The sequence below is a fragment of the Salmo salar genome, chromosome 01 (genome assembly GCF_965601325.2).
Source record: "Salmo salar chromosome 01, fSalSal1, whole genome shotgun sequence".
Lineage (NCBI taxonomy): Eukaryota > Metazoa > Chordata > Actinopteri > Salmoniformes > Salmonidae > Salmo > Salmo salar.
Genome location: NC_138291.1, coordinates 21,025,604 through 21,053,527, shown reverse-complemented (window position 1 = coordinate 21,053,527; position 27,924 = coordinate 21,025,604). Strand labels below are relative to the sequence as shown.

Sequence of the window (27,924 nt, the reverse complement as noted above, 5' to 3'; positions counted from 1 at the left end):
GATTCATCATGTGCACATGAATTCAATGTGTTCTATTATAATTGGCATTGCTCATTGCTTGTGCATTGAGTTATGTTACATACTGTAAAGGCAAGTATATTTTATACACATTTAAAACATTTAGAAATATTTTATTTATGGCATAGACATTACAAAATATATTTTGACACATTTTGAATTCCTATATTTCTATACATTTCCCGTAGGGGCTCTCAGGCTAGTTACCCTTTGACTCACAACAAACCCATCTAATGACACTGGTTTGATTGTCTCTCATTGGTCGATTGAGCAAATTAGAAACAATATTATTCTTTCATTCAGAGGGCACATGGTTGGTGATTGTAGACACAGGCAGCTTGTTAAACGAGTTGATTTTAATTGCTCTATGGCAAGTGAGCGCTCCACAATTGAAAGATGACTGTGAAAATTTGGCTCTCCAGTGTATCACAGCAGAAGCATTGATGTATATGGCCATTTGTTTTGATACATTTTCCAATTTATATATTTTCCAATTTCATAACACGCAGCAAGTCAATACAAACACTGCCTAGTCAGTAAATTAATGTGAGATGAATTAATTACTACAGTGAGTCTCGTTCAACTGATGCCTTGCCCAAAAAATGCATCGAAAATAATGTTCGAGAACATTAACATTGTGCACTCAATGTTGCATGTATTCTCATAACAATATTCTTTGTTGAATATGCTGTAGGTAATCTTTCAGAAAAAAATGTTATTTAAAAACCTTTACATAAAAAGGACACATTTAATTTGCTGCAAACCAAATGATATGGCCTCAGTATTAAATGCAGTACAAAAATGCATAATGAAAAGCTCACTAGGTGAAGCAGTCCCTAACGAATACATGATGCAGTTAGTAGCAGAATTGCCTGACAATACACACTGCCTCTCCCCTTACAAAATGCACACATGCCAGCGGTTATCAAAGAAGGCAGTTAAGTTGATTTCATCCACATTACAAACACTGAGAACAGAATATAAATAGTTTCTAAAAATATAATATATTAGATATGTGTACTGTTTTCAGTTAGACAAGAACACAATGATCAACTCAGGCTCCTGCTCAATAGAGAGGAGCCAAACGACTTAACCTTGTCTGAAAATCCCCCCTCGCTCTGTCTCCAGGTGCCTCTATACTGAGCACCTCTGACCCATAGAACATTACTATGGGTTGGCAGCTTGTTTGACTTCTGTTCCCTGTTAGTGTCTCTGGCTCTAACAGCTTTTCCCTCCATTTTGAAAGGCTGTTGTGCTGCTGATTGTGGATTTCTTCAGCTCTATCCTCATGGACTGGCTTTCTGCTCTCTGCTCCAGCCTCATTCCTCCAGACATCCCCAGGGCTCCCAGCATGGCTTTGCCCGTCTTCAGGCCCTTGGACATAGGGATACGGGTGAGCCCTGCCCGGGGTGGGTGGGCATCATGCCCGGGCTGGGCGATAAAGGGATAGGATAGAAAGAGGAGAGTGGGTGAGAGAAGAGGAGGCCACAACAGAGAAACGGGTAGAAGAAAATAATCAATTACTGAGGGGTAATATCAATGAAAACATTTCCCTTAGAGAACATTTACTATAGGAACTGTCTTCCTTTCAAGACCAACTCAGTGGGGGAGTAATGGTGCGAGTCATGTTACAGTGTATGGCAGCCTACCGGCTCTGTGCTGCCTTTCTTCTGTCGGTAAGGGTGTTTGTGTCCTGTGTGTCTATGTGAGAATGAACACACTGAGCAGCAGCTATAAGTGACAGGGTGATTGTAACATGGTGGCAGATTGCCACATCATTAGAGCTCTGTTGTCTGGAGGGCTGTTGATAAAGCTCTCTCTGTCACGCTACCATTTGCCCCACAAAGACCTCATTATACCACCCATTCAGTGAGATGCTACCTTGTCGCCCATCAATATGTTACATAACAGAAAGGAACGTACATGTCCACAATCTTACAAAATCATTATTTTGCTAGTTCATAAACATAATTATTTTCATTGATTTCCTTTTATTAGATTCCTAATTTAATTGGGGGTGCATAGGGTTAACACAACTCAAAGTATAAGTTTGAACCAGTTAATAACAAATTAACATAACAGCCAGGTGAATTGATGTACTGAGGAGACTCACCACAGCTTGTGTTGGTCTGGCAGGGGTGGACGTGACTGCAGTGATGGTGATGCTGCTCATCACTTTACTGGGTGTGGTTTTGACAGTGGCACTATGGCGAGGGGAGCGCAAAACCGTGCCTGTGGATAACATCATCTCTCTGCTACACTCTGTTGCCATGCCGACAGGCCTAACCACCACCTTGGGTCCTGTGGTGTTGTTGTGGCCCTCCGAGGGGCCCTTATTGAACTGGGAGCCATGCAGGTGGATGTGAATCTTGTTGTCCTCCGTGGTGGTGATGATACTGGCATTGGAGTTGTACTTCCTGATCGGTGTGGGGACCATCTGTTTCTCAGGGGTCACCTTGAACACGGCCCGGCCCATGGTCATCTCCTGGGGCTCTGGGGAGGTGGACATGTTGGACACCATAGAAGCGCTAACTGTCATGATGGATATGGGTGATATGGGTCTGCCTGATGAGGAGGAGGCCTTGCTGATCTCTGGTGACTTGGCCCTGGAGATGGTGGTGACCGGGGACTTGGCCCACTCTGGTCCCCCTGGCCCGGCGCTGGCTTTCCCCCTTGAAGCTGCGGTGGTGTGGGTGGGAATGATTGTGATCCGAGGCTTCTGGTGGCCCTGCAGGGTGGGACTGAGGCTGGAGCTGGAGCTGGAATAGAGGTCCTCAGCAGACGGACTGCTGATCTCCAAGGTAGCCGTGCTGTTCTCGTGGTCTGGGGTCACTCTGATGCGTAAAGGCTGCCCTTGCTTCTGGGACATGGCCAGGTCAGAATGCATGGATTCACTGTTGATATGGACAGACTTGTCCAGATTACCACCCTGAGGGATGAGTTCCCTCTTCCTCATCCAGGGAATCCAGGACTTCTTCATGCTGAGGTCAGCGGCAGCAGAGGGTGAGTAGCGTTCATGACCACCAGCTTTCTCTGTGGGTTTCTTGAGACCCTTCTGTCGAAGATTACTCATGATGTGATTCTCTTCCTGGACGGACTTCCTGATGAACACAGCCGGGGTGTCCTCTTCTGCCGTCTCATTTGCCAGCGCATCAGTCTGAACTCCTGTGGACGCCATGGCAATGTCCACCATCCTCCTCCCGTTCAGACTGGGTCGTAGAGCGCGGCTGTGGCGCTTGGTCACCTCCAGCTCTTTGGTGAGGTGGAGGACCTCAATGCTCATGTTGTTCTTCTTCTCCTCTTCCTCTAGGAACCTCTGCTGGAGGAAGGAGTAGTCCACTTGGAGTTGAGAGAGCTGGTCTTCTTTGTGCATCAGCTCATGGATCTTCTCCTTAAGGGCTACCATGTCATTCTGCAAGTCTCTGGTGTTGGCGTTATCTGTCCTGCAGCGCTGTTGTAGGTCTGCCTCCTGGCTCTCCACCTCTCCATTCTCTATTGCTTTAATCCTGGCGATCTGACTCCTCATCTCCTCCACCTGCTGGGAGAGAAAGTTGGCCTTGTCTTGCGCCGTCATGAACTTTTTCTCCAGCAGGTCGTACTGATCCTCTGTCTTTATCAAATCGCCCTCCACAATCTCTAGCTGCTTGAGACGGTTTTTCAACCGCTCTATTTCAAACGTTAGCTCCTTCACCCTGTTGTCCTCTTTCGAACTCCCGTCTGACAAGCTTCCCAGTTCCCTCTTTGCTATGTTATTTGTGGATATATTTTCTGCCTCCGTGCAATCCATCTAACCTCTTGTTCATTTGGCTGACTTTGGCGCTCAGATCCTTGCTCTTTTCCATTTCACATGTGAGCTTAGTGCTAAGCTCTCCTTTCTCTCTGGTGAGGGTCCCAACCTTGGCCTCCATCTCTGATTTCAACTTCAGGAGCTTTTTACTCTCCTCTATCAATCTCTCAGTCACCTCCATGACCTTGACCTGCTCTACTTTGAACATCTTACTCAGATCATCCCTCTTCTTCTCCTCTAACAGCATTCTCTCCATCATATTATTTTTCTCATCAACCATTACCATAATGAATGATTTCAGCTTTGCCAGGTCATCTTTAAGGCCCTGCTCAGTCTTTTCCAGTCTCAGCTCAGAGGATTCCATCTCTTTCATGCGTATTTTAACGGCCACCAGTTCGTCGGCGAGCTCCTTTGACACGTCCTTCTCTCTCTCCAGAGTGGCGTGTAGCTGGAAGCACTCCGCCTTGCTGGCATTGAACGCCCCCTCTAGTCTCTCCAGTTCCACCATTCTCCTCTGGAGCTTCTCCACTTGCAGTTTGAGTTCTTTCCCTAGGCTCTCTTCCTCCTGCAACCTCTTCCTCAGCTCCCTGCACTGGGCCTCTGCCTTGGTGATCTCCTCGTCCTGCCCTTCCATCTCAAATACCCGTTTGCGGAGGTTCTCCAGTTCAGTCATTAGGTTAGAGTTCCCACAATCCCCTTTGCTGATCTTATCCCTCAGCTCGTCCAGCTCCTCCTTTGACATCCTCAGAGCCCCGGTGCTCTCCTCCAGCTCCTCCTTTGACCTCGCCAGAGCCCATTTGCTCTCCTCCAGCTCCTCGTTTGACCTCCTCAGAGCCCCGTTGCTCTCCTCCAGCTTGTCCTCTGACCTCCTCAGAGCCCCATTGCACTCCTCCTCTGACCTCCTCAGAGCCCTGTTGCTCTCCTCCAGCTCCTCCAGCGTGTGGGTGAGTCCAGACAGCTTGACATCCAACTGGCGGTTCTGGGACTCCTGGCTGGCCAGCTTGGCTGTAATCTCCTCCTGCTCCTGGGTAAACTTGGCCTGGCACTCACTCAGCTCACCCTCCAAGCTCAGGGCCCTCTGTCTGTCCTCCTGGGCCCGAGCACTGGCGCTGCTCAGGTCCTGCTCCCTCTGGGACAGCTGCTGGGTCAGCTCCTGGACCCTCTGGCTCTGCTGGTCCATCTGCTCCAGGTGGAGTTGCCGCTCGTCCACCAGCATCAGGGCAAAGGACTTCAGTTTGACCAGCTCCTCCCTCACCTTCTCCAGACGCTTGGTGTTCTCCTTCTCTTTACACACCTGGTAGGCTTTCTCATTCTCCAGCAACCTCTTCAATCTGGCAAGAGATAAAACAATTAATTATATATATATATATATATATACATATATATATAAAACATTAAGGATGTGTAAACTGTTCTGCTGGACTGTACATCCTTGAAGTAAGTGTTTTTATATGGCGTATCATTCTGCAATTTAATCTTTCACAAAGAAAAATATAATTTAAACATCATTCACTTCAGCCAAGCTTGATACTTTGTAGCACAAGAATGTTTTGAATTTCTACAGAAATGTCAAACCATAGAGAATTGGTCTCGCATGACAGGAGTGACTGAACACAGTAAGCTGCCATGAAACTTAAACACTAAGATACTACTTATTTACAAGACATGACTACTGATATTTGCTGCTGCTACATACTCTTTGGGATGTATTCAAAATGGATGAATAAGTGATTCTCTCATATTCCAAATTAATAAACCTGGTAGATGTCAGCCTGATTTCCTCTCTGTTTATTTTACTGCATTCAGGATAAGGAAGGATTAATGAAAAAACACATGATACTGTGTCACAGGGAACAATGATGGGTCAGATCAGACACTGAACCCTCCACTAATTCTTTCTGGCTCAGATAGCCATGGTTCGCACACTTAATTTGGCAAAGAACTGCAGCACACTGAACGATCTAGTACACTAGGAAAAACTGCCAAAAACTCCCTTGCTGTTTTCCGTCCTTGCTGCTGGAATCAAGACTGAGAAAACAACAAAATGTGAGTGAAAGTTTGATTAAACCCCCACTGAGCGGTCTCTTTTTCTTTCTGCTTCTTTTTATGCTGTGCATGTCCATGTGAGGAATCTCAACACACTGAATGCAAAGTTGTCTTGGGAACTCTCCTCTTCATCTTTTGCCTGAAGTGCACACTTTATATATACAGTAAATCTCACACTGAGTTAGGATATCAACCAAGAAACATATTTCTGACAGTAGTACATTTTATACCAGCAGAAACATTTGCACTCTAAACAACTTAAACACCAACCAAAACTTACCCACTATTCTAGATGAACTACAGGAGAGTCCATGTCTAACATGTTTGCCATAGTACAGGATCCACTCCAAGTTCAGAGTTGGCATTTCTCCATAAGAACTCTACCATCACATTCCAAGCATGTCATCAGGACAATGAAAGGTGAATAAATGCTGTGTGTGTAGCACCGGACTTTTAGCTGGTGATGTCAACTCACCCATAGGCAGTTAGGCAGAGATCTGTGAGGCTCTGGTTTAGACTGTGAGGAAGTAGGAGGGACCCTGGTCAGATGAGGGCGTTCTTTACACTCCTCCTTAATTTGTTTCCCCCCTTTTCTGTGTTCACTAACAGGCAATTTGTTTCAAGAGAAATGACTCCTACACACAGGCTCCTACAAAAGCCTGTGTACACAAGTGATTCAGACACTTCTTACATTACTTAAAGCGGTCTCCATAGACACAGCGCTGTTTTGGCTAAGCCAAATTCTGTTGATGGAAAACAATGCAAAGTAGCCCTGTGATTAATCTCCTAATACCCCTGCCTACAGACAGGAAATGATCTGATCAGACAGGAAGCTTTAAGCTCAGTGGGAGAGAGGACAGTGAGTTTGTCTGCTGTTGTGTCACCTTGGGAGAAGTGGATCTGCGTTCTGCTCCGTGTAAAGCTGATGTATAATGGGGGAAACAGATAGGGATGAGCCAGTTCCGCTCCCTGGAGGTGAGGAGACAGACTCCATGAACACTCGGACAGATGGGAACCCTGACAATGGTTTTATGAGGTGCTGACTCTGAGCGATATGGTGACCGTGTGGATCAATACAGAGACTGTAGGCCTAGCACTCTACAACTTACAGGCAAACAAAGAAGCTTCCGTCTTCAACAAGAATGAATGGCAATGCAATGAATCTGTAATTAACTATCCCTTTTTAGAGCTCATCATACTTCAAATAAAAATGTATTTGTCACATGCACCAAATAAAACAGGTGTTGATCTTACAGTGAAATGACCTCTATACAGAGGATGCGTTGAATTCTAGATTCTAATAGAGCAGATCCTTTGTTTATGTTGAAGGATTATGAGCATCGGTAACATTCAAATCCCACTGCCAAGTCAGATCACCATGTCAGCCTACTGTACAGAGTATCATCCAGCCTCTACAGCAGGGGTGGCAAACTCATTTTGCCCCATGGGCCGCATTTGGTCTTCACCGAGGTCTGGAGGAACACACTTAAAATTGGTTATATTTCACATCGTATAAATGTTCTAAAAATAGTCCTCTATCCATTGCTTTGCATCGATTACTCCCTGACTGTCTAGCTTTGGTTTTGATGACTGTTAGTGAGCTGGACAGAGACTTTTGAGCCATTATCATTTCTACACAGTTTGGTTTTAGTCATTTCAATGTCGATATAAGATATTTTTTTCCATGAAAAATGAATAAATAATAATAGAAAAATAATATATTTTTTAAATTACTCAAACCACCCGCTAGCCGAATTGAATGGGCTTGCCATCCGGATCTGGTCTGTGGGCCATATGTTTGACACTCCTGCTCTACAGTGTGCCACTTGATCCTCATACATGCTTACCCACGTCCATAAGTCATTGACACCTAAGCAATCGGCAATCTAAAATTACCCCCACACAAAGGTCACAGGCATGATGTCACTGTCAATTGGGCCTACAGCGGCGAGGTCACATTGGGGAGAAGTCACTGACACCTGACCTTCAGACGTAAAGTAGAGCTCCCTATCTCCCTGGAGAAAGTCATTCAGGAGGTAGTAACTATGGTCAAACGGCTACCCTGTCAAACCCATCAGAGGTGTAGCAATGTCCTCAGGAGCCCCTCATGTGATCTAAGGCCAAGTCAAAGTCTCCAACAAGTAGCAGCATTGACCTTTAAACAACCAGACTATACCGTAATGAAGTTAGTCCACCAGCATGATGAGTTATGAACCACACAGACTGCAGGTATGTTAGGATTCACGGAACATAGGTGGAACGTTATCGGCTCTGTTTGATCATGGATTCAGGATGGTCAAATGATTGTTTCATAATGACTTGGTCCATAAACATGAGATCCTGAACTTGCTTGAGCACATGTTCAGGTGCAATCAACAGTGGGTCCCTGAGAAAACACATGTTCATGATGAAACAGCATTTCACTCATCCTGTGTTTCCTGAGGAATGTAGTTGGAGGCGTAGCAGCTTGTACGTGTCAGAGGGTTGTGGATTGAAGCTGAGACGCCGTGCCAATGCCTGTCAAAACACAGCCGTGGACTGTAATCACTGCTCTTGAGGGGAAAAAGCATTAAGTGCTCAGCTACAGCATAATCAATAAACTACATCTCATTGATGTTGTGTTAACAGACGGGCACCAGAAGCTAAGCTACTTTAAAGCACCCAAAGTCTGGATCACAGGCCGGTGTAGGTTTGATCACAATGATGGCTAGCGGCATTAATTAAATGCCTCTCTTATGAATACAACTTGTGTCAACTGCAGCAACGCTTCTATTCCCTAATTTACAACATACTGTATGTGTAAACAAAGTCAAGAGCAGAGTTAGCAACCCCTTCACTCCAAATTCCTTCAGTAGTTTGGTGTAAGACCTGTATGTGTTTTCGCTTTTCTTCTTGCACTCACACATGTCAGTGAGCTATTTAAATGAATAGGTGTGAGATGGATGGACATGTAGACAGATTGCTCCCACCTTGCACTGACAGAGAGAATCATCAAAACAGTGGCAACTCTCTACCAAGCGTGTGTGTGCGCGTGCGCGTGCGTGCGTGGCCCTTCCCTGACTCCAGGCCAGGGAAGGGGAATGTGGGCTCAGCCAGTGCTGATGGAGCAGGAGATCTTAAACACAGGGCTGTAGGCACTAAGAGGAGGTTGTGGAGGGCAGTAGGCTGAACACTGGCCAACCAAGACAGTGAAATAACCTGGCAGAGGTCGTCACCGGCACCGCTAACACCTACATTAAGATCAACTGGACTTAAAGTAGATCTACCTACTGAAACCTGTCAACTCCAAAAACTATCTTAGGTTTGGATTTAACAATTTATAGTTCATAACCACCTTCTTCCATGTTTTTAGAATGAAAGTCACTGCTGTCTCGTACTGTACATAGCTAGCACCTGATGAAGCCTAGTCTAACTCAGTCCCACTGACTGTTTCTCTGGGGTTGGTTAATGTGGAAGGCTTTCATCAGACAGTCTGAAGGTTCATTAAAAGGGAGATCATGCGGTTGCTATCTCTCCAACAAAGCGTGAAACCGTCTGCCTGGGGTTAGGCATGTTCAGCGTCTACCTCAGTCAGGTGTCAATCAAACACATCCTGGGCAAAGCTTCAAGTTTGTTCTACTGTTTGGAACCAATGTACAGTACTTCATCTCCCTCTGTCCTCTTTCTCCTTCTCCCAGGCCTCTCCCACTGTCTCTGACGGCGGCTCTTCTGACAGTGATGTAGCCTTCATGGTCGGTCTCCTGAGTTGTCCAATAAAAGGGAAGGAGAAGGGGCTGTGGAGCTTTGAGAGTACATTGGGCCTGTCTGGGAGATGCTGTTTGAAGTTTTATAGCTTATGAAATGCAGCTGGGGCTCCACTCTGGCCTGCAGATGACTGGGTGTGGGGAACATACACGCACACACTCGTGCACACATGCAGGTTGACTGTACAAACATTACACAGGCACGCATGCACACACACACACACACACACACACCTTAGTTCTAACACATCATCTATCAGCCAGAGTAAATGGTCTGTGTCCAGAGGCGGCTGGTACTGCACGCATTAACCCTCAGCACAACTGAACATTTAAAACTGTGCAATACCTCTGCTCTGGACTTTATGGGCATACAGGTTCTCCATGCCCCCATTGCCCACAGGGAGAAGAGCAAACACATATGTCTCTGCACTGGGAAGCAACAATAGTGCTTGCTGCAAAAGCCTCATCCAATGGATCTAGCCAGTGGAGTCTGCTAAAGTTATCTGGCCCTCTGACTTTACAAGTCCTGGCCATATGATAGGTATCATATAAACCGTGGTGATTAGTGTCAATGGGAGTCACCGTGTCGGGTCATGGTTCCGCTTGGCTTCGAGGGTAGGGTGAGGTCACACCAGCACACACTGGTCAGATGACCTCATTCATCCCTCTGTGTGAGTAGTTTAATCCAACCTGGACTCAGGGGTAGACGTAATATAGTAAAAGTAAATCTGAGAGATTCCAATTATCAAATCGAAGTGTATTGGTCACATGCGCCGAATACAACTGGTGTAGACTTTACAGTGAAATGCTTACTTACAATCCCATTCCCAACAATGCAGAGTTAAAAAGTAAGACAAACATTTGCTAAATAACAAAAAAGGAAATAGTAACACAAAATCTGTAATGAGGCTATATACAAGGAGTACCAGTACTGAGTTAATGTGCAGGGGTATGAGGTAGTTGAGGTAAATTAGGTAATACTGTATGTACATGTGGTTAGGGGTAAAAGTGACTAGGCAACCAGGATATATAATAAACAGAGTAGCAGCAACAGCTTGTGTGAAAGTATAGAACAGGAAGGCCTGCACACTGTTGAAATTCCCAATTCACTGTTTAATTGACAACATTATGTATGACAGTGTGTGTAGCGTCAATATGCATGTGTGTGTTGGAGTGTCAGTGTAGTGAGTGTGTGGGTAGAGTCTAGTGGGTCTGCATAGAACCAGCACAAGGGAGTTAGCGTAAATCAATTAAGATAAAGAAATAAATAATAAAGGGGGTCAATGTAAATTGCCGTGCGGTAGCAGAGAGAACAGTCTACGACTTGGGTGGATGGAGTCTTTGACAATTTTTAGAGCCTTCCTCTGACATCGCTTGGTATAGAGGTTAGAATGATATGTTACCTTTCGTATGGTATGTATACATTTGTGGATGTCCATCATTCATTTCATACGATATGTTACGAATCACAATTTATGACAATAATATGTTACGAATTTGCAAAACATACTGTATGATATGTTATGAATTTTTATTTGTTGTGGCTAATGTTAGCTAAGTGGCAAACGCTAACATTAGCTAGATGGCTAACGTTAGCTAGGCTATGGGTAAAGGTAAAGAATTAGGTTAAAGGGTTAAGGTTATGCTTAGCTAACATGCTAAGTAGTTGCAACGTAGAAAATAGTTGGTACTCAAATTATTACATTGTCCGTGATGAGATTCGAACATGCAACATTTGGGTTGCTAGAAGTTCTCATTTTACGTCTACCCATCCACCCCAACCAAACACCCTACTTTCATTTTTGCCTTAAGTAATCTTCTGTCTTATGTAACCATACCAAACGTAACATATCATACTGATTTGAGTGTTCCAGATGTATGTTTACTATCTTACGTCTAGTCTATGAGACCAGGCTGATTTCTCTCTCTCTTTCTCATGTCTGATCCCTTTGAGAGGTTCCCGCTCACTGTGTCCTTACACACCTCTCACACACACAGTCATGCTAGGACTACTGAAGACTAGGTCCCAATGGTCCTGATGACCTGATCTGAACCTCCACCAGATGATGTCATGGGAGAAAGAGAACTGAGAGATATTGCCTCATCACCAACTTCATTATGCCCTAATACTGAGTAAACCTTTTCTTACTTTAATTCTCTCAGCTTTGGGTCAGAACGAAATGAACTAGAGCCTCTTCCGCCCCCTCATCCTCTGACCTCTCTCTCTTCCTCCCCCTCATCATTTTACCTCTCTCTCTCCTGCTCCAATAGGTTAGTGAATTCGTCACTCTTGTTCATGTAGTCAGCATGTTTGCGCTTCTCGCTGTCCAGCTCGTGCACGGTGCGGCGATGACACTTCTCAGCCAATAGAAGCTGTTCCAGCATGCGCCGATACGTGTCCTTGTGTTTATCCTGCAGACGGTCCAGCTGAGGAAAACACAGAAGGATCATTAGACTGTAACTCTGAATATTCAGTCAACTAGTGAACTTCTGTCTTGTTGATCTATGCATCCTTATTGTATAATAAAACTGTTAGATTTCATTGCAGAAATGTGTAAAACTAATGATCTTCAACATTTGATATCCAGATTTGTCTGTATGAATTACATGGTACTGCAATTGTTGAGGGAGCTACTGTAGCGCGTAACCATTTCAATGAACCTTTTATAACTGTTGTAAACTGTGTACATGACAAATAAAATTTGATTTAAAAAAAAAGAAAAAAAAAAGAATACTACAATCAATGAATATTATTGGTTTGTAAGGTAATAAGTATCTGTCAGTACTGTTGGTGACTAACCTCAGCCATTGGCCTCTGGTAAACATTGTCAATGTGTGTTTGTGTGTTGGTGAGAAGGCTGTCTCTCTGTAGGGCCTGGAGGGCTGTGGTAGGAGCTGCAGAACCATAGTGGGACTTCAGAGCCTCCGGATGTGTCCTCTCAGTCTTCAGCACACAGATAACATCCTCCCTCGCCTGGGGGTTACACACACAAAAAACACACTCTCTTAGTACTTTGAAAAAAACCTTGCAAGTTACTGTTTATAAGAATCTTCTACAAGGAAAGGTAAGAGTAGGTTTTCTGTGATATGTAATGTGTGTTAGTACCAACATCAGCCACTAGAGGGAGGTGTAGTATAGACAAGAATATATCTAATTTTGGACTAAAATATTGTAAGGGTTTACTTAAGCATGGCAATCGGTTCCACCTAGTGGATAATGAAAGTAAACAACATCCCAGCAGACAAGATTAATGGTTCACTCCACAGTTAACTATTAAGCTATGTACAATATCATCATACGGTAGTTTATCAATATGAATCAGTCTCACCTGAACCTCACCTTCCATGACCCCTAGCAGCCTCAGAAGGTCCTTTTTAGTGAGGTTCATGATTCCCAGTCTTTTGTCACTAGTACCTAAGCTGTCCTCGGTTAACTTCTCTATGTCAGAGACCACCACCACCTCCTCCACCAACTCCTCAATGTTTGGTTGAACTTTGACCTTCAGACTCTTTATAGGTGTATGCAGATTTACATCCTCTTCCTGGTTGATGTCTTGCGTTGCCTGGGGGACCCCGAGTACCCCATTGGCTGGGCTCTCCACCCCACTGCTCTTGGACCTCATCCTCTACCTGGCCAGAGAAAAATAACAGAGGGAATCATATTTTAATATTGTGAATAAAAGTGAGGGAAATTGTCATCTAAATCAATATACTTAATGTAACAGAATCTGTACAAACATCACTTGAAAGCATGTGAAAAGTGAGAGTGTGTGTGTGTGTGAGAGAGAGCGAGAGAGAGAGAGAATGAGAGCGAGACAGAGAGAGAGATACAGAGAGAGAGAATACAAATAAGCATCCTGGACACTCCTCAGACTGTAGACAAATCACTTACAGTCGGTTTTATGGCCTTGGCCTTGGAAACCCATCTTCATAACCCTCCTCCCTCATCCCCTTCCTGTGCCTTTCTGACCATCTTATATTCAATGACAGGAGACACACAGGTTAAATTAGAACTACATGCGGAAGTGTCTAATATTATAAGGTGTGAGGTCAACTATAAGAGTGCTCCAAGGCAGCATGTCCTGCATCTGTCATTTCTCTTTTCTATCCGAGCTTAGCCAAATATTCAACATACAAAATCACTCGACAGTGTGTGCATGTGGTGGTGGAGTGTGTGTGCATATGTGTGGTGTGTGTGTGTTCCTGACAAGTATTTATGACATGTCCTGTTCTTTTACAGAGTATCTCATGCTGGGTGGTGACACGTTGGATGGGAGGACGCTGGAACATTTGCAGCACCTCTGGGTGTTTGGCTTGTTTGTCATGCTAATCTGTAAACAATCTGGGTTCCAACTCAAAAAGAAATACAGGGCTTAAACTATGATGGTCTATATGCACCATATTATACAGTAAGACCAGGTTACAGGAATCTTTAGTTACATCGCATTCATTTACAGTCCTCCTGTACTGTCATCCATGTACAGTCATCCTGTGTCCGTTGGGGTCAAGTGCACTGCACACAGTGTAGGTCAACAGTGTAGGTCAGGGGTACTCAACTACTATATGAGGTCCGGTAACACAAATTCCCTGCGGTCAAAGGTTCGGATGGATATTGTCTTTATTGGCATAGTAACAAACCCATACCTCGGGACCCATGCCACCCCAAACTGTTCACACCCCTCCTGTTGGCAAAAATAATATTTTCCAGTTTTAAAGCTATTTTCCTACAATTCAACACATTTTGCCATGTCTTATGTGTGCATCTGAAAAAGTTACAGATGTGCAAATATCATACCCCCAAGACATGCTAACCTCTCACCATTACAATAACAGGGGAGGTTAGCATTTTATATCATACCCCCAAGACATGCTAACCTCTCACAATTACAATAACAGGGGAGGTTAGCATTTTTGGGCTGTATGATATTTATGCCTCTATGCTACTGTCCATGCACTAAATTTCAAAATTGTACTTTGTGTATTCTACTATTACAACTCTCAACCAAATTGCATTGAAATCCGGACTAAGTTCTTAAAATGATTTTTCTTCTTCTTCTTCTTCTTCTTCTTCTTCTTCTTCTTCTTCTTCTTCTATATAATATATATATATATATATATATATATATATATATATATAATATATATATATATATACACTGGGTATACAAAACATTAAGAACACCTGCTCTTTCCATGACATACGCTGACCAGGTGAAAGCTATGATCCCTTATTGATGTCACTTCAATCAGTGTAGATGAAGGGGAGGAGACATCTTAAAGAAGGATTTTTAACTCTGTTTGGTGTATTCAGTGTATATACATTTATTTATTTTGGTCGGGACCCACGGTCCGTATTGACCCCGCTCTGGGTCCAGGTCCGAACCTCGGTCCACCTGTTGAGTATGGCTAATGTAGGTCATCAATGCATTTGTGTGTGTGCATGCACTGTATATGTTAAACTTCATAGAGCTTTGATCTTAGAGCCTCTCTCCTCTTACCTGAAAGAGTTGTGATTAATGGAACAACTACAGTCCTTTGAAGGAGTTTTGATTAATGGAACAACTACAGTCCCTTGAAGGAGTTGTGATTAATGGAACAACTACAGTCCCTTGAAGGAGTTTTGATTAATGGAACAACTACAGTCACCTGAAGGAGTTGTGATTAATGGAACAACTACAGTCCCTTGAAGGAGTTGTGATTAATGGAACAATTACAGTCCCTTGAAGGAGTTGTGATTAATGGAACAACAACAGTCACCTGAAGGAGTTGTGATTAATGGAACAACTACAGTCACCTGAAGGAGTTGTGATTAATGGAACATCTACAGGCCCCTGAAGGAGTTGTGATTAATGGAACAACTACAGTCACCTGAAGGAGTTGTGATTAATGGAACAACTATAGTCACCTGAAGGAGTTGTGATTAATGGAACAATTACAGTCCCTTGAAGGAGTTGTGATTAATCGAACAACAACAGTAACCTGAAGGAGTTGTGATTAATGGAACAACTACAGTCACCTGAAGGAGTTGTGATTAATGGAACATCTACAGGCCCCTGAAAGAGTTGTGATTAATGGAACAACTACAGTCACCTGAAGGAGTTGTGATTAATGGAACATCTACAGTCCCCTGAAGGAGTTGTGATTAATGGAACAACTACAGTCACCTGAAGGTGTTCTGATTAATGGAACAACTACAGGCCCCTGAAGGAGTTGTGATTAATGGAACAACTACAGGCCCCTGAAGGAGTTGTGATTAATGGAACAACAACAGTCCCCTGAAGGAGTTGTGATTAATGGAACAACTACAGTCACCTGAAGGTGTTCTGATTAATGGAACAACTACAGGCCCCTGAAGGAGTTGTGATTAATGGAACAACTACAGGCCCCTGAAGGAGTTGTGATTAATGGAACAACTACAGTCCCCTGAAGGAGTTGTGACTAAGGGAACATCTACAGGCCCCTGAAGGAGTTGTGATTAATGGAACAACTACAGTCCCCTGAAGGAGTTGTGATTAATGGAACAACTACAGTCCCCTGAAGGAGTTGTGACTAAGGGAACATCTACAGGCCCCTGAAGGAGTTGTGATTAATGGAACAACTACAGGCCCCTGAAGGAGTTGTGATTATTGGAACAACTACAGTCCCCTGAATGAGTTGTTATTAATGGAACAACTACAGTCCCCTTACTGTGAGCAAGTGTTCTCTCTGTGATCCTGTTCTGGTACAGTATGACATCAGTACTTTTATCATTACTGACAGATAAGGAACAATTCCCTTGCAGGTGATGTCACACGACCCCTGACTCATCCTCTGAGCCGTCCTGAGCTGAGTGAGCTCACAGAACTATGTCACACATTCTCTCTCTCCTACACGACTCCACCGCTCTCTCTGCTCTGAGATCAGTTTGAGGCTCAATTAGGTGTGTGACCCACCTCCTTGGGACCGTTGAAACAACGCAATCCACAGCCAGAACAGCACAACACTGGGACTGTGAACATCAATAAAGAACAGTAACTCATTCTAACCTCGATGAAAACAAGATGTTCACAAGGAGAGCTATGAGACTGGGAGCAAAGCAGGCCTGACTGTACTGTATGTATGTGTGAGATACAGGGTTCTGACAGCGGTTCACTGGAGGTTTCAGCTCACTCCTCAGGGATTTGGTTATCTTCCTCTTTAGTAGCGGTCTGACTCTGCAGAGCTCTTACTGATCAGAATGACTTAATGGCGTCTGAAACGAATCTACCCTAATCTGAAATGTTTCCTGGAAAAAGGTCCAGGTGCAAGAAAGGGTTGAAAGAAAAGATCTTCCAAAATAAGAGAGAAGAAAAGCCATCTCAAGTGCTGAATTGGGCTGCTCAGACTGCTTTCCATGCCCTGTAGTACATTACAGTATAATAACATCACATTGAGTCTAACTGGAGTGATTTTCTCTAGCACAGTAGACTACCCAGTACCCACTGCTATGCCACTCCTCAGCCCTGCCAGGACAAGTGCAGCCAAGGATAAAGGGGTACCAAGGTTACACTCTATGCCTTGATGATGTAACATCTACAGTACTATACTGTACTTGACTCCAGCAAAGGATTAGATTCCAATGGCATGTTGTGTTAGCTAATCCAAGTTTATCATTTTAAAAGGATAATTGATCATTATTAAAAAAAAATGTTTGCAATTATGTTAGCACAGCTGAAAACGGTTGTGCTGATTAAAGAAGCAATAAAACTGGCATTCTTTAGACTAGTTGAGTATCTGGAGCATCAGCATTTGTGGGTTCGATTACAGGCTCATAATGGCTAGAAACAAAGAGTCTATTCTTGCTCCGAGAAATGAAGGCTATTCCATGCAAGAAATTTCCAAGAAACCTAAGATCTCGTACAATGCTGTGTACTACTCCCTTCACAGAACAGCGCAAACTGGCTCTAACCAGAATAGAAAGACGAGTAGGAGGCTCGTCTACAACTGAGCAAGAGGACAAGTACATTAGAGTGTCTAGTTTGAGAAACAGACGCCTCACAAGTCCCCAACCGGAAGTTTCCCAACATCAACAGTGAGGAGGCAACGCCGGGATGATGGCCTTCTAGGCAGAGTTTCAAAGAAAAAGCCATATCTCAGACTGGCCAATAAAAATAAAAAATTAAGATGGGCTAAAGAACACAGACACTGGAAAGAGGAACTCTGCCTAGAAGGCCAGCATCCCAGAGTCGCCTCTTCACTGTTGATGTTGAGACTGGTGTTTTGTAAATAGTAAAGTAAAGTACAGATACCCCAGAAAAACTACTTTAAAGTATTTTTTACTTAAGCACTTTACACCACTGTTCACCACAGTGTTTGGATCGATAGGCTTTACTGAGTATTACTGTAAACCACTGAGATAAGAATTAACACAGTGACCAATCCACTGGCTCTCAACTGACCCCACGTTTATGTGGTCTTCGTCTGGTTTAAAAGGTGGGTTAAGAGAGGTTGTAAGAGGTCAGAGAGGAATCAGACACAATCGATGGAGACCATATTTTGAAAGCACCTACTTCTCTCACACACTTCAGAACAAAACTCTAGATATTGTTTTGAACTTATGGTCAGGACATGAACCTAAGTACATTCAATGTAAAACTTGCATTTCTTATTGAAGTACGTGCACACTTCCAATATGTAACTATGCAACAGCTCTGTAGAGTACAGTATCACTTCTCCCTAGTCAATCTGGGCTTCATCCTCCATTTAACTTTGGATAAATACTTTAGCTCCAACTTCTGGCTCCTTTGGCTTCCACCTATGATTCCAAACTCCAAGAACACATTTATTTTTCCTCTAGCACAGTTTAATTAAACCGGTTCTTATTCCCACAGTTCTGTATGTATTGTGTAATGCTATCAGCTGGAACATGCATTACTTTGATTCAAGGGTAATGAGCTGATTGGGAGTTAAGCCGTGAAAGCTCAACATTCACATGGAACTGAGGTTAGATAGATAGCTGACTGGACACTGTTCAAATAGACCATTTCAGGATAATGATCTATTACTCCAATTTCACCAAGGCGTAATGATAACAAAACCTTCTCTATACCCTTAACTCCTTCCAATTTTTGTGTTTTCTATTTAAATTTCAATCAGATTCCTACAGCATGGCTCTCCGTTTCAGCTCAATGGTTTGCAACTGTTGTGAGTGAAGTGAATTCTAAGAGGGCAAATGGGGATTCCAAAGCCACGTGGCCTCTGAGCCTCACATACCATTCCTGCATGTTGCATTCCCTTCTTCCCTGATATGGAGGGAGCTGGCTAATGGACAATGAGCCCTCACTGGGTACCCCTGACCAGCATGCCCACAAATCCATGGAATCCAAGTCATCTGTAGTACGTTACTGTCTGACTGCCTGCATCAAACGCCCAAGTTCCCTCTGATGAGAAGGCCAGGGCCTATTTATCTGTGGGGCCTGTGAAGGCATGGGACTAAAGTAAGGTTGGATCCCATGTCTACCCCCACATAGCCAGGCTAGACCCTGACGGTCATGGCCAGCTGTCACTCAGGGTATTTATAGGGTCTCCGACCCCAACACACGTTCCCCTGGTCCATGCTGGAGAAAAAGGAGCCCTATCACTTTAGCTGTGATCAGCAAGTAAACAGATGCCTTTCACTGAAAGGGAGTCCAACCGCTTTAGGTTGGGGCACAACATACTGCTCAAATGATCATTGAAAAGCAAAAATGTTTGGCTACAGCTACACCACCTACATACAATCCAAATTCAACCACAAGGTGTGTGGACATACCGTGAAAATAAACAAACTTCGTTGGAGGGCCTGATTTAGCCAGTGGATGTGAACTCTTTCCCAGACCTGTCTAGAGTTGTTGTTGTTGCTTGTGTGAGACCTGTACCTCCTCTTTCAGTGCTCCTCCAGAGGTCCCTGCCAGACTGCATGGCTACATGGTCCTGATTTGGCCTGTGATGTCAGCCTTAGTTGATAGATAGCTCCTGCTCCCTGAAACACTAGTGACAGCAGTTGTCGGGATTCCAGGGGCCCTCCGAACTCTTTGGAAAAACGTATAGTTTGATTGGGGGAGTTTGATATACTCACTGGGCAAAAACTAGTTGAATCAACGTGTTGTTTCCACGTCATTTCAATGTGATGATGTTGAATCAAGGTGGACAACTCATTGGATTTGCAAAAAGTAATCAACGTAAGGCAATTTCACATTTTTTTCAACCAACTTTTAACCTAAATCCAATGTCATAGTAACATTTTTGGTTGATTTCACATTGAATTGACCTTAGTTGACAACTCAACCAAATGTAAATCAAAAATAGATGTTGAACTGACATCCATGCCCAGTGGGTAGCCATGCTATGAACCCAACGTGACTAAATATGGGCTGGGAACTGTGCCTCAGCATGAAGGAGATTGGCAACGCACCACGCCTGCAGACCTGATCAAATACCGTGGGGTCCAAAGGCTCTTCCATCTTAACAAGGAAAACATCAGAATATCAGAATTTTTATAAACGGATGTTTCAATCAACCTTGACTCAAAACTGTCACAGAGATTGTCTTGAATCAAATGTTAGTATACTGTTTTTACAAGTCCCTCTTTTCCATGTACTGCTACAGACTGGTATGTCTCAGCTTTCTGCAGACACATTCCTCTGCAGACAAACAGTGACCTTTCAGGGTCAAATATTACATAACAGACGTGTTTCAGAGGTAAATTTAGTTAAACGAAAGAGTGATGACGTCTTTTGTCGGTTGAGACAGCTGAACACACTTACGGTATACATATTTCTTGTTGATTGGTATTATATCACTAAATTACACATGGAATTTCTGTTTACAATATATTCTTATTTCACTTGGAATTTCATAATACTTTGTTTCACTTAGAATTTCTAAATACTAGATGACATGGTCTCTGCTAACATGGTCCCAGTCCTGTTGGTTACTGTATATGTATATTGGCCATGGTACAGTTTGTCTAGTGATCTGACCTACTTCTATTTATACTCTGCATCAATATTTCTTACACCTGACATGTCATCCTGCTAGGGCAGAATATTACTTTCCCTACCAGGTTTCTACTCGTTGTATCCTCTTCATCACCACATTACATACACAGTCTTCTGATTGCAGATGAGGTTCAATGAGTTTCCACCATTAGCAAAAACAGGTATTTTAATACACCAGGGCCACGGTGTCCCAACAGTGTCATGTATGACAGAAGAAAGACACATACAATTGAAGTCGGAAGTTTACATACACTTAGGTTGGAGTCATTAAAACTTGTTTTTCAACCACTCCACAAATTTCTTGTTAACAAACTATAGTTTTGGCAAGTCGGTTAGGACATCTAATTTATGCATGACACAAGTAATTTTTCCCAAAAATGATTACAGACAGATTATTTCACTTATAACTAAGTTTACATACACTAAGTTGACTGTGCCTTTAAACAACTTGGAAAATTCACGAAAATTATGTCATGGCTTTAGAAGCTTCTGATAGGCTAATTGACATCATTTGAGTCAATTGGAGATGTATTTCAAGGCCTACCTTCAAACTCAGTGCCTCTTTGCTTGACATCATGGGAAAATCTAAATAAATCAGACAAAACCTCAGAAAATAAATTGTAGACCTCCACAAGTCTGGTTCATCCTTGGGAAGAATTTCCAAACGACTGAAGGTACCACGTTCATCTGTACAAACAATAGTACGCAAGTATAAACATCATGGGACCACACAGCCATCATACCGCTCAGGAAGGAGATGCGTTCTGTCTCCTAGAGATGAACGCACTTTGGTGTGAAAAGTGCAAATCAATCCCAGAACAACAGCAAAGGACCTTGTGAAGATTCTGGAGGAAACAGGTACAAAAGTATCTATATCCACAGTAAAACGAGTGCTATATCGACATAACCAGAAAGGCCGCTCAGCAAGGAAGAAGCCACTGCTCCAAAACCGCCATAAAAAAGCCAGACTACGGTTTGCAACTGCACATGGGGACAAAGATCGTACTTTTTGGAAAAATGTCCTCTGGTCTGATGAAACAAAAATAGAGCTGTTTGGCTATAATGACCATCGTTATGTTTGGAGGAAAAAGGGGGATGCTTGCAAGCCGAAGAACACCATCCGAACCGCGAAGCACGGGGATGGCAGCATCATGTTGTGAGGGTGCTTTGCTGCAGGAGGGACTCGTGCACTTCACAAAATAGATGGCTTCATGAGGAAGAAAAACGATGTGGATATATTGAAGCAACATCTCAAGACATCAGTCAGGAAGTTAAAGCTTGGTCGCAAATGGGTTTTCCAAATGGACAATGACCCCAAGCATACTTCCAAAGTTGTGGCAAAATGGCTTACGGACAACAAAGTCAAGGTATTGGAGTGGCCATCACAAAGCCCTGACCTCAATCCCATAGAAATGTGTGGGCAGAATTGAAAAAGCCTGTGGGAGCAAGGAGGCCTACAAACCTGACTCAGTTACACCAGCTCTGTCAGGAGGAATGGGCCAAAATTCACCCAACTTATTGTGGGAAGCTTGTGGAAGGCTACCTGAAATGTTTGACCCAGGTTAAACAATTTAAAGGCAATGCTACCAAATACTAATTGCGTGTATGTAAACTTCTGACCCACTGGGAATGTGATGAAAGAAATAAAAGCTGAAATAAATCATTCTCTCTACTATTATTCTGACATTTCACATTCGTCAAATAAAGTGGTGATCCTAACTGAGCTAAGACAGGGAATTTTTACTAGAATTAAATGTCAGGAATTGTGAAAAACTGAGTTTAAATGTATTTGGCTAAGGTGTATGTAAACTTCCGAATTCATCTATACATGAGAGACAGAAGTTGTACAGGGACCTTCAGTAGATGAAGATGGTGCAGCTAGTAGGCCCTAATACTGTACACTGTAGGCCTATCAAAGGCAATGCAATTCACATACAGATGTAGGATCTTAATTTGAGCCAGTTTGCTACAGCAGTAAAATAATCCTGCAGCAACAGGAGATGTGCGTCATTATGTGGATTATAATTGATGGACATTTTTGTAGGGGTTGATACATTTTTCGTAAGGGAAAATCAAGTCTGACATTTCAAAGAGGAAATTACAGAAGCCCTTTTCAACCTCATACAATGCACGTTTTACATTTCCTGCATTGCAAGTTTTCCTGAAACAGGGTGATAAAATTAAGATTCTACATGTGTATATTTATCTCCTTTTGCTCTGAACGAAGCTTGTATGTCTCCAAGAGCCAACAGATATGATATTCACAACTCTACTGTGCTGGGTAGCAACCCAATTCACTTGATCTATTGAGGGAGCAGCATGGAGTAGGCTTACAGAATCTGTAAATGGACACCAACCAATCAAGCACCAAATTCCTTGAGTAACATGACATGATTGGATATCATGTTTAAAAGGAGATTCTAAGGGGGCGGGGAACAAGGCATGTTCTGAATGTTGCATAAAGACCATATAGAGGTTGCAAATTACACATGGGTGAAGCACACTCACATACACTAGGCCCAGGAGCACAACTTTCACTTTTTGTCCCCTCCAGTTTTATCATTGGAATGTGATACAAAACGAGGCAACAACGTGCTTTAGGACCATGCGGACGCCTCCGAGCGGTCAGGTAGGCTGTTTGGAGTGTATATATATATATATATTATGTCCCCCCAACTTCTAAAACCAAAGTTGCGCCCCTCACTAGGCCATAATTACATACAATTTCAATGGTCTGCTCTGATCTGGCATGTGTGATGTACATGACATTACATGACATTACATGACCCTTTCACACTGCTGAAAAAAAGTTATACACATTTAGCCTAACTTGAGTCGTCTGTCCAACTCAAGAGTTGCCTAGTTAAATAAAGGTTAAATAAACATTTCATAAAAAGAGCTCCAACAGTCAGCCAGTGCAGACACTGAGAACCCAGGGCGATAAGGCAGCTCTATTTCTGAATCATGGATCGGTCAGCAAATATGTGCAAAACCGTCCAAATAAATGACATCACAGAAAAAATGGAAGTCTCCAGCAGTCTATCATGATGTCACTCCCCCACTGACTGGGAGGAAGAGAGGAAGCGAGACGCAGCCTGGTTGACTTGAGATCACTGATTACTACAATAAGACTCACTTCAGGGAATTCAAAGTCTCCCTACCTGAACCTTTCAAAGGTTCAGCAAGAAGTTCTTGGAATGACAGCTTTTTCTAGTGAAAAGAGAGGGCGAAGGTCAGTTGGAATAGGGCCAGAACCATTTGCAATGAATAGCATCACTATCCCAAGCTACTGGCGATTAATATAGATACATCTGTGACATACAGAAGGCTTAGGATTCAAAAGATTCCTTTAAGATATCACATTGAAGGAGAGGACTTCTCTAGTCACAATATTTGGAGAATGTCAAGATGGTTTACTATGAACTTTATAAGAGAACAAAGCCCACTAGCTGCATGGTCATTCGATGTACGCTGCTGAAGCACTGTGGTTTTCCTTTACACATCAAAACATGGAAATGGAAGAAGCATTATTCTATGTAAATCCCAGAAGGTCTGGAACGCATTCTCTACATTCATGGGTTAGTGTCATAGAAATGGGGGTGACACGTGCCGGGGACAGCTGTTGCCGAATCTCCCCAGTAGGTCTGAAGTCTGCACCACAGTGACCACTGGGAGTATAGTGCCCAGCCCCAGCCCAACTCCCTCTGTCTGGCCTCAACAAGGGACAGAGCCAGGGTCACTCCTCCAACCTCCCCCACTCCCACAACACACTACAGGCTACAGTCTGGCCCACTCCCAAAAGCGATGAGTTGACCACGTGAAGCAGACCTCTGTTACCAGATCATTCCAGAGAGTGCTGATGGCAGTGCACTGGACAGTGGACACATGCTAGGCAGATACAATCACCCTTACCATATACGCTCGCTCCCTCTCTATAACTACAACATTGGATACTTTCTATCTAATGTTGTAGACATTTCCAAGCCAAGTGCATGATGTAGCCTACATCCTACCAGAATCGCTATGCAGGCTATAAAAAATACAATTAAGAACTGGCTGTCCATTGATGATTGTGCTACAATATGTTGTCAATGGAAAAGCCTGGTTGATTAACACCACAGTGGAGTGGTATCTCTTTCCCAATCTACCACTGCTGAAAGAGCTACATTACCTCATAACTTAGCCATGTCCTTATCATCTCACTGATCAGAAGTAAGTGATGCAAGATCATAATAATGTAGTGACATAAGGTGATTTGAGGCGACGGGCATCTCAGTGGAGAGGGACGCAGTTTGAGTAAGCGAATACTCTCTCTGCACCTGTGCCACTTGTATGAGCCAATGACATAGCTTGGTCTGTCTGAATAGATAAGTCTGACTTGATAACTCTTCAAACATTGTAAAAAGAATGAACTGTGAATGAACTTTGGTAACCCCTGGAAACAAAACACTCAAGTGTAAAGTAAACCACTCAAACTAACATTAGGAAAGGATCTCCTTATCCCGGACCTGGACAAAGTGCCAGAAATATTCATGACAGATCTCTCTCTCTCTCTCTCTCTCTCTCTCTCTCTCTCTCTCTCCCCTCCTCCCTGCATCTACCATGATATTATTAAGTGCTAGGGGACCACATCAGCTGGAGTGTGAGCAATTAGCTCTCCTCTCTCTTCCAGAGCTGGACTGCATTAGGAGCAATACAGAGACAGATAGGTGCTGAGGAGATAGATGACAGTTAACTTAAAGTATGCCTGAACACTCTAAGAAAAAAAGGTGCTATTTCGAACCTAAAAGGGTTCTTCGACTGTCTCCTTAGGAGAACCCTTAGATTAACCCTTCTTGGTTCCAGGTATAACCCATTTGGTTCCAAGTAGAACTATTAGGGGGTTCCATGTAGAACCATTTCCACAGAATGTGCTACATGGAACTCAAAAGGATTCTGCCTGGAACCAAAAAGGGTTATTCTATAGACACAGTCGAAGAACCCTTTTCAAACCCTTTTCTTGCAATCCCTCTAAAAGAGAGATATTTTGCACATTTCATTTGGCTCAGCTAAACAGTGTGATGTATGTCTTGACAAATGGATTAGTTCTTATGATGCATGTACATGCATGTTCTATGATTGATGGCCTGGTGATAAATGAAATCATTTCACATGGAGGAATGAATAACCATGTAGAAATTATGCTGTTTCACAACAAGTTGAAACCCCCCCCAGGTTCGAGGAGACGATCCATTCCCAATGTTAACGGAGGAATCTGGATTAGTTATTCCTTATCTCCCAGCCTAAATATCTCAGGAGAACGTTATTTGTCTGGATTACGCTGTCAGCTCTAAGTCCTCACAAGGCTTTTCTTACTAGTATAACACTAAAAGGGGTTCTCACACTGCTTTTATATAACAATGACAGAGGAATAAGTTGTGATTTATAGGGTACATTACATTCATGACTTTGTCTTTCCTGTGTGTGCTGTCTCAGTGCCAGTGTCTAACTCCTAATGACCATTCTACCTCCTGAGAACAGTCAAAAGGCCTTTACTCTCTTAAAACATGTCATCAACTCAATGTGTTTTAATCTATGTGGACAGCATGGATTTTAACCCATTCATACTGCACAAAGCAGGCAGATAGAGTCCATTGAAATAGTGTTCCTTCACACAGTATATCTGTGCAGAACAGCACTGACAAAGTCCAGCAACACTTCAAACTCATAATACTAGAGCATTTCAGCTGATAAGTTTATCTCCTGCCACGGCACGGGCACATGGTCTAACTTCCCACACTGAGTAGAGATGAGAGAAGCATGCTTTCACTGAGGCACACTGTGTAGAAGACAGTAAGCTGTACTTTCTTACCTGTTCTTTCTGGTCCCCAGGGTTAGGTTTGGAGTGGTGCCTAAGGTAATCCTACAGGAGTGACTCAGTCTGCCCTTCTCTATGTGAATGTCCTCTGAAGACCTCTTCTTATTGCTCTTCTTAATGCTACTCCTGTTCAGCTGCCCTGCTACAGAATGAATACCATCACCATGGACAAGCTCTGCTCTCTCACTTCTCCTCCTCTAGGATTCCAGGTCAAGAAGGAAATGCTACAGCAACGAGAGCTGGGTCTAGTCCTCTCTCTCGCTCTCTCTCTACTCGCTTATCCACTCTCCCTACTTCCCTCTCACCCCTCTCTCATGCACGCTCTCTCTTTACACTCTCTCTGTCTTACTCTGTCTCTCGCTCTCTCTCTCGCTCTCTCTCTCGCTCTCTCACCACACTCCCTTTTTTCTTTCTCTGTAAGTCAGCCAAAGATATACACTCTTTGAGGAGTCAGTGGGAGAGTGTTTGTGACAGAAAGAGAATGCAAGGGAGTGAGGGTGAGAAAGACAAAATAAAGGAGAGAAAGCCTTGGCGGAGGAGGGAGACAGGCAATCATGGAGGCACAGTTCTGTTCCCACTCCCACTCTGTCTGTGTTTGAAAGGAGCCGTTGCTCAGCGGGGAGAGAGAGGTGCAGCAGTGTGATGTCCTTTGTCACACGTCCAGGTCTTTTCATTTACTCCTCCTTTGTCCCCAGTCTTTCAGTGTGGAGACGGAGGCTAAAGCATGGGTCTATATTTAACTACTATGCTGCAGTCACTAAGAGCTGTTAGCAGCTGAAGCCGTTTGGTTTGGAGGCTGGCTGTCTGGCTGGGTCCCTTGCTCCCCTCTCCACTCCTGACAGCTGAGCTATGCCACTTCTCTCTCTCCCATGCTGGGAACGTCCAGCACAGCCAGCCCCCCCAACCCACCCCAACCCATTGGCAGTCCAAGTCACTACCATTTTCTAAGCTAGCTAGGGCTGGGGCTGCCAGGCTCTTCAGGACTTTGGCAGTTAGACAGCTTACCACCCGGCCCACTCACATAAAAACAAACTAAATTAGCTTGCTGAGCTAAATGTGTGGTACAGTATATTGTTTACAGTGTCGATGGGTATGATTGGACTTGCTGTGAGGTCATTGTGGGTGTTCTACTGCTGTTGGGACATGTGAAAGGGACTTGTAGAATCTGGAGCACAGCCTACAATGGGTGAAAGACATAGAGCCAAATAAGGACACAACAAGAGGAATATCCATTTCTCTATGTCATCAAATCACTAAGTACAAACAAAAACAGAACAGAAACTCTCATTTCACAGGAATAGCCATCCACTCCTCTGCTTTTTCCTGTGTCGTGTTAGGTCACTGAGTCGCCTCAAACACTTCTGTTCACATGTACATGTATCTGTCACTTGTGTGGGTGTGGTGTGCTGACGTAATGTTTTGCACAATGAAAGAACAAACACACCACACACAGAAACAAACAGAATGGTGATTATC

The 27,924-nt window shown here is 43.5% G+C and overlaps 1 protein-coding gene across 1 annotated transcript; it reads right to left on the bottom strand.

Moving 5' to 3' along the window:
• Positions 1–110: 110 nt before the first annotated feature.
• Positions 111–27,209, bottom strand: LOC106573499 (filamin-A-interacting protein 1). The gene is made up of 7 exons (XM_082970532.1): positions 26,443–27,209; positions 12,924–13,224; positions 12,395–12,568; positions 11,843–12,021; positions 3,837–5,136; positions 2,132–3,790; positions 111–1,449 (listed from the first exon to the last, which is right to left on the bottom strand). The coding sequence occupies exons 2-7, from the start codon at positions 13,215–13,217 to the stop codon at positions 1,237–1,239; spliced, it is 3,819 nt and encodes a 1,272-aa protein (XP_082826658.1). The 5' UTR covers positions 13,218–13,224; positions 26,443–27,209; the 3' UTR covers positions 111–1,236.
• Positions 27,210–27,924: the final 715 nt, after the last annotated feature.

Bases quoted from the DNA above. Each gene is read 5' to 3' on its own strand.
- LOC106573499 (XM_082970532.1), bottom strand. From the start codon at position 13,217: ATGAGGTCCAAGAGCAGTGGGGTGGAGAGCCCAGCCAATGGGGTACTC. The intron at 12,569-12,923 runs GTGAGACTGATT...TGTAACCCCCAG, and splicing joins TCATGGAAGGTGAGGTTCAG to GCGAGGGAGGATGTTATCTG. The intron at 5,137-11,842 runs GTAAAATGATGA...ATCTCTTGCCAG, and splicing joins TTGGAGCAGGAGAGAGAGAG to ATTGAAGAGGTTGCTGGAGA.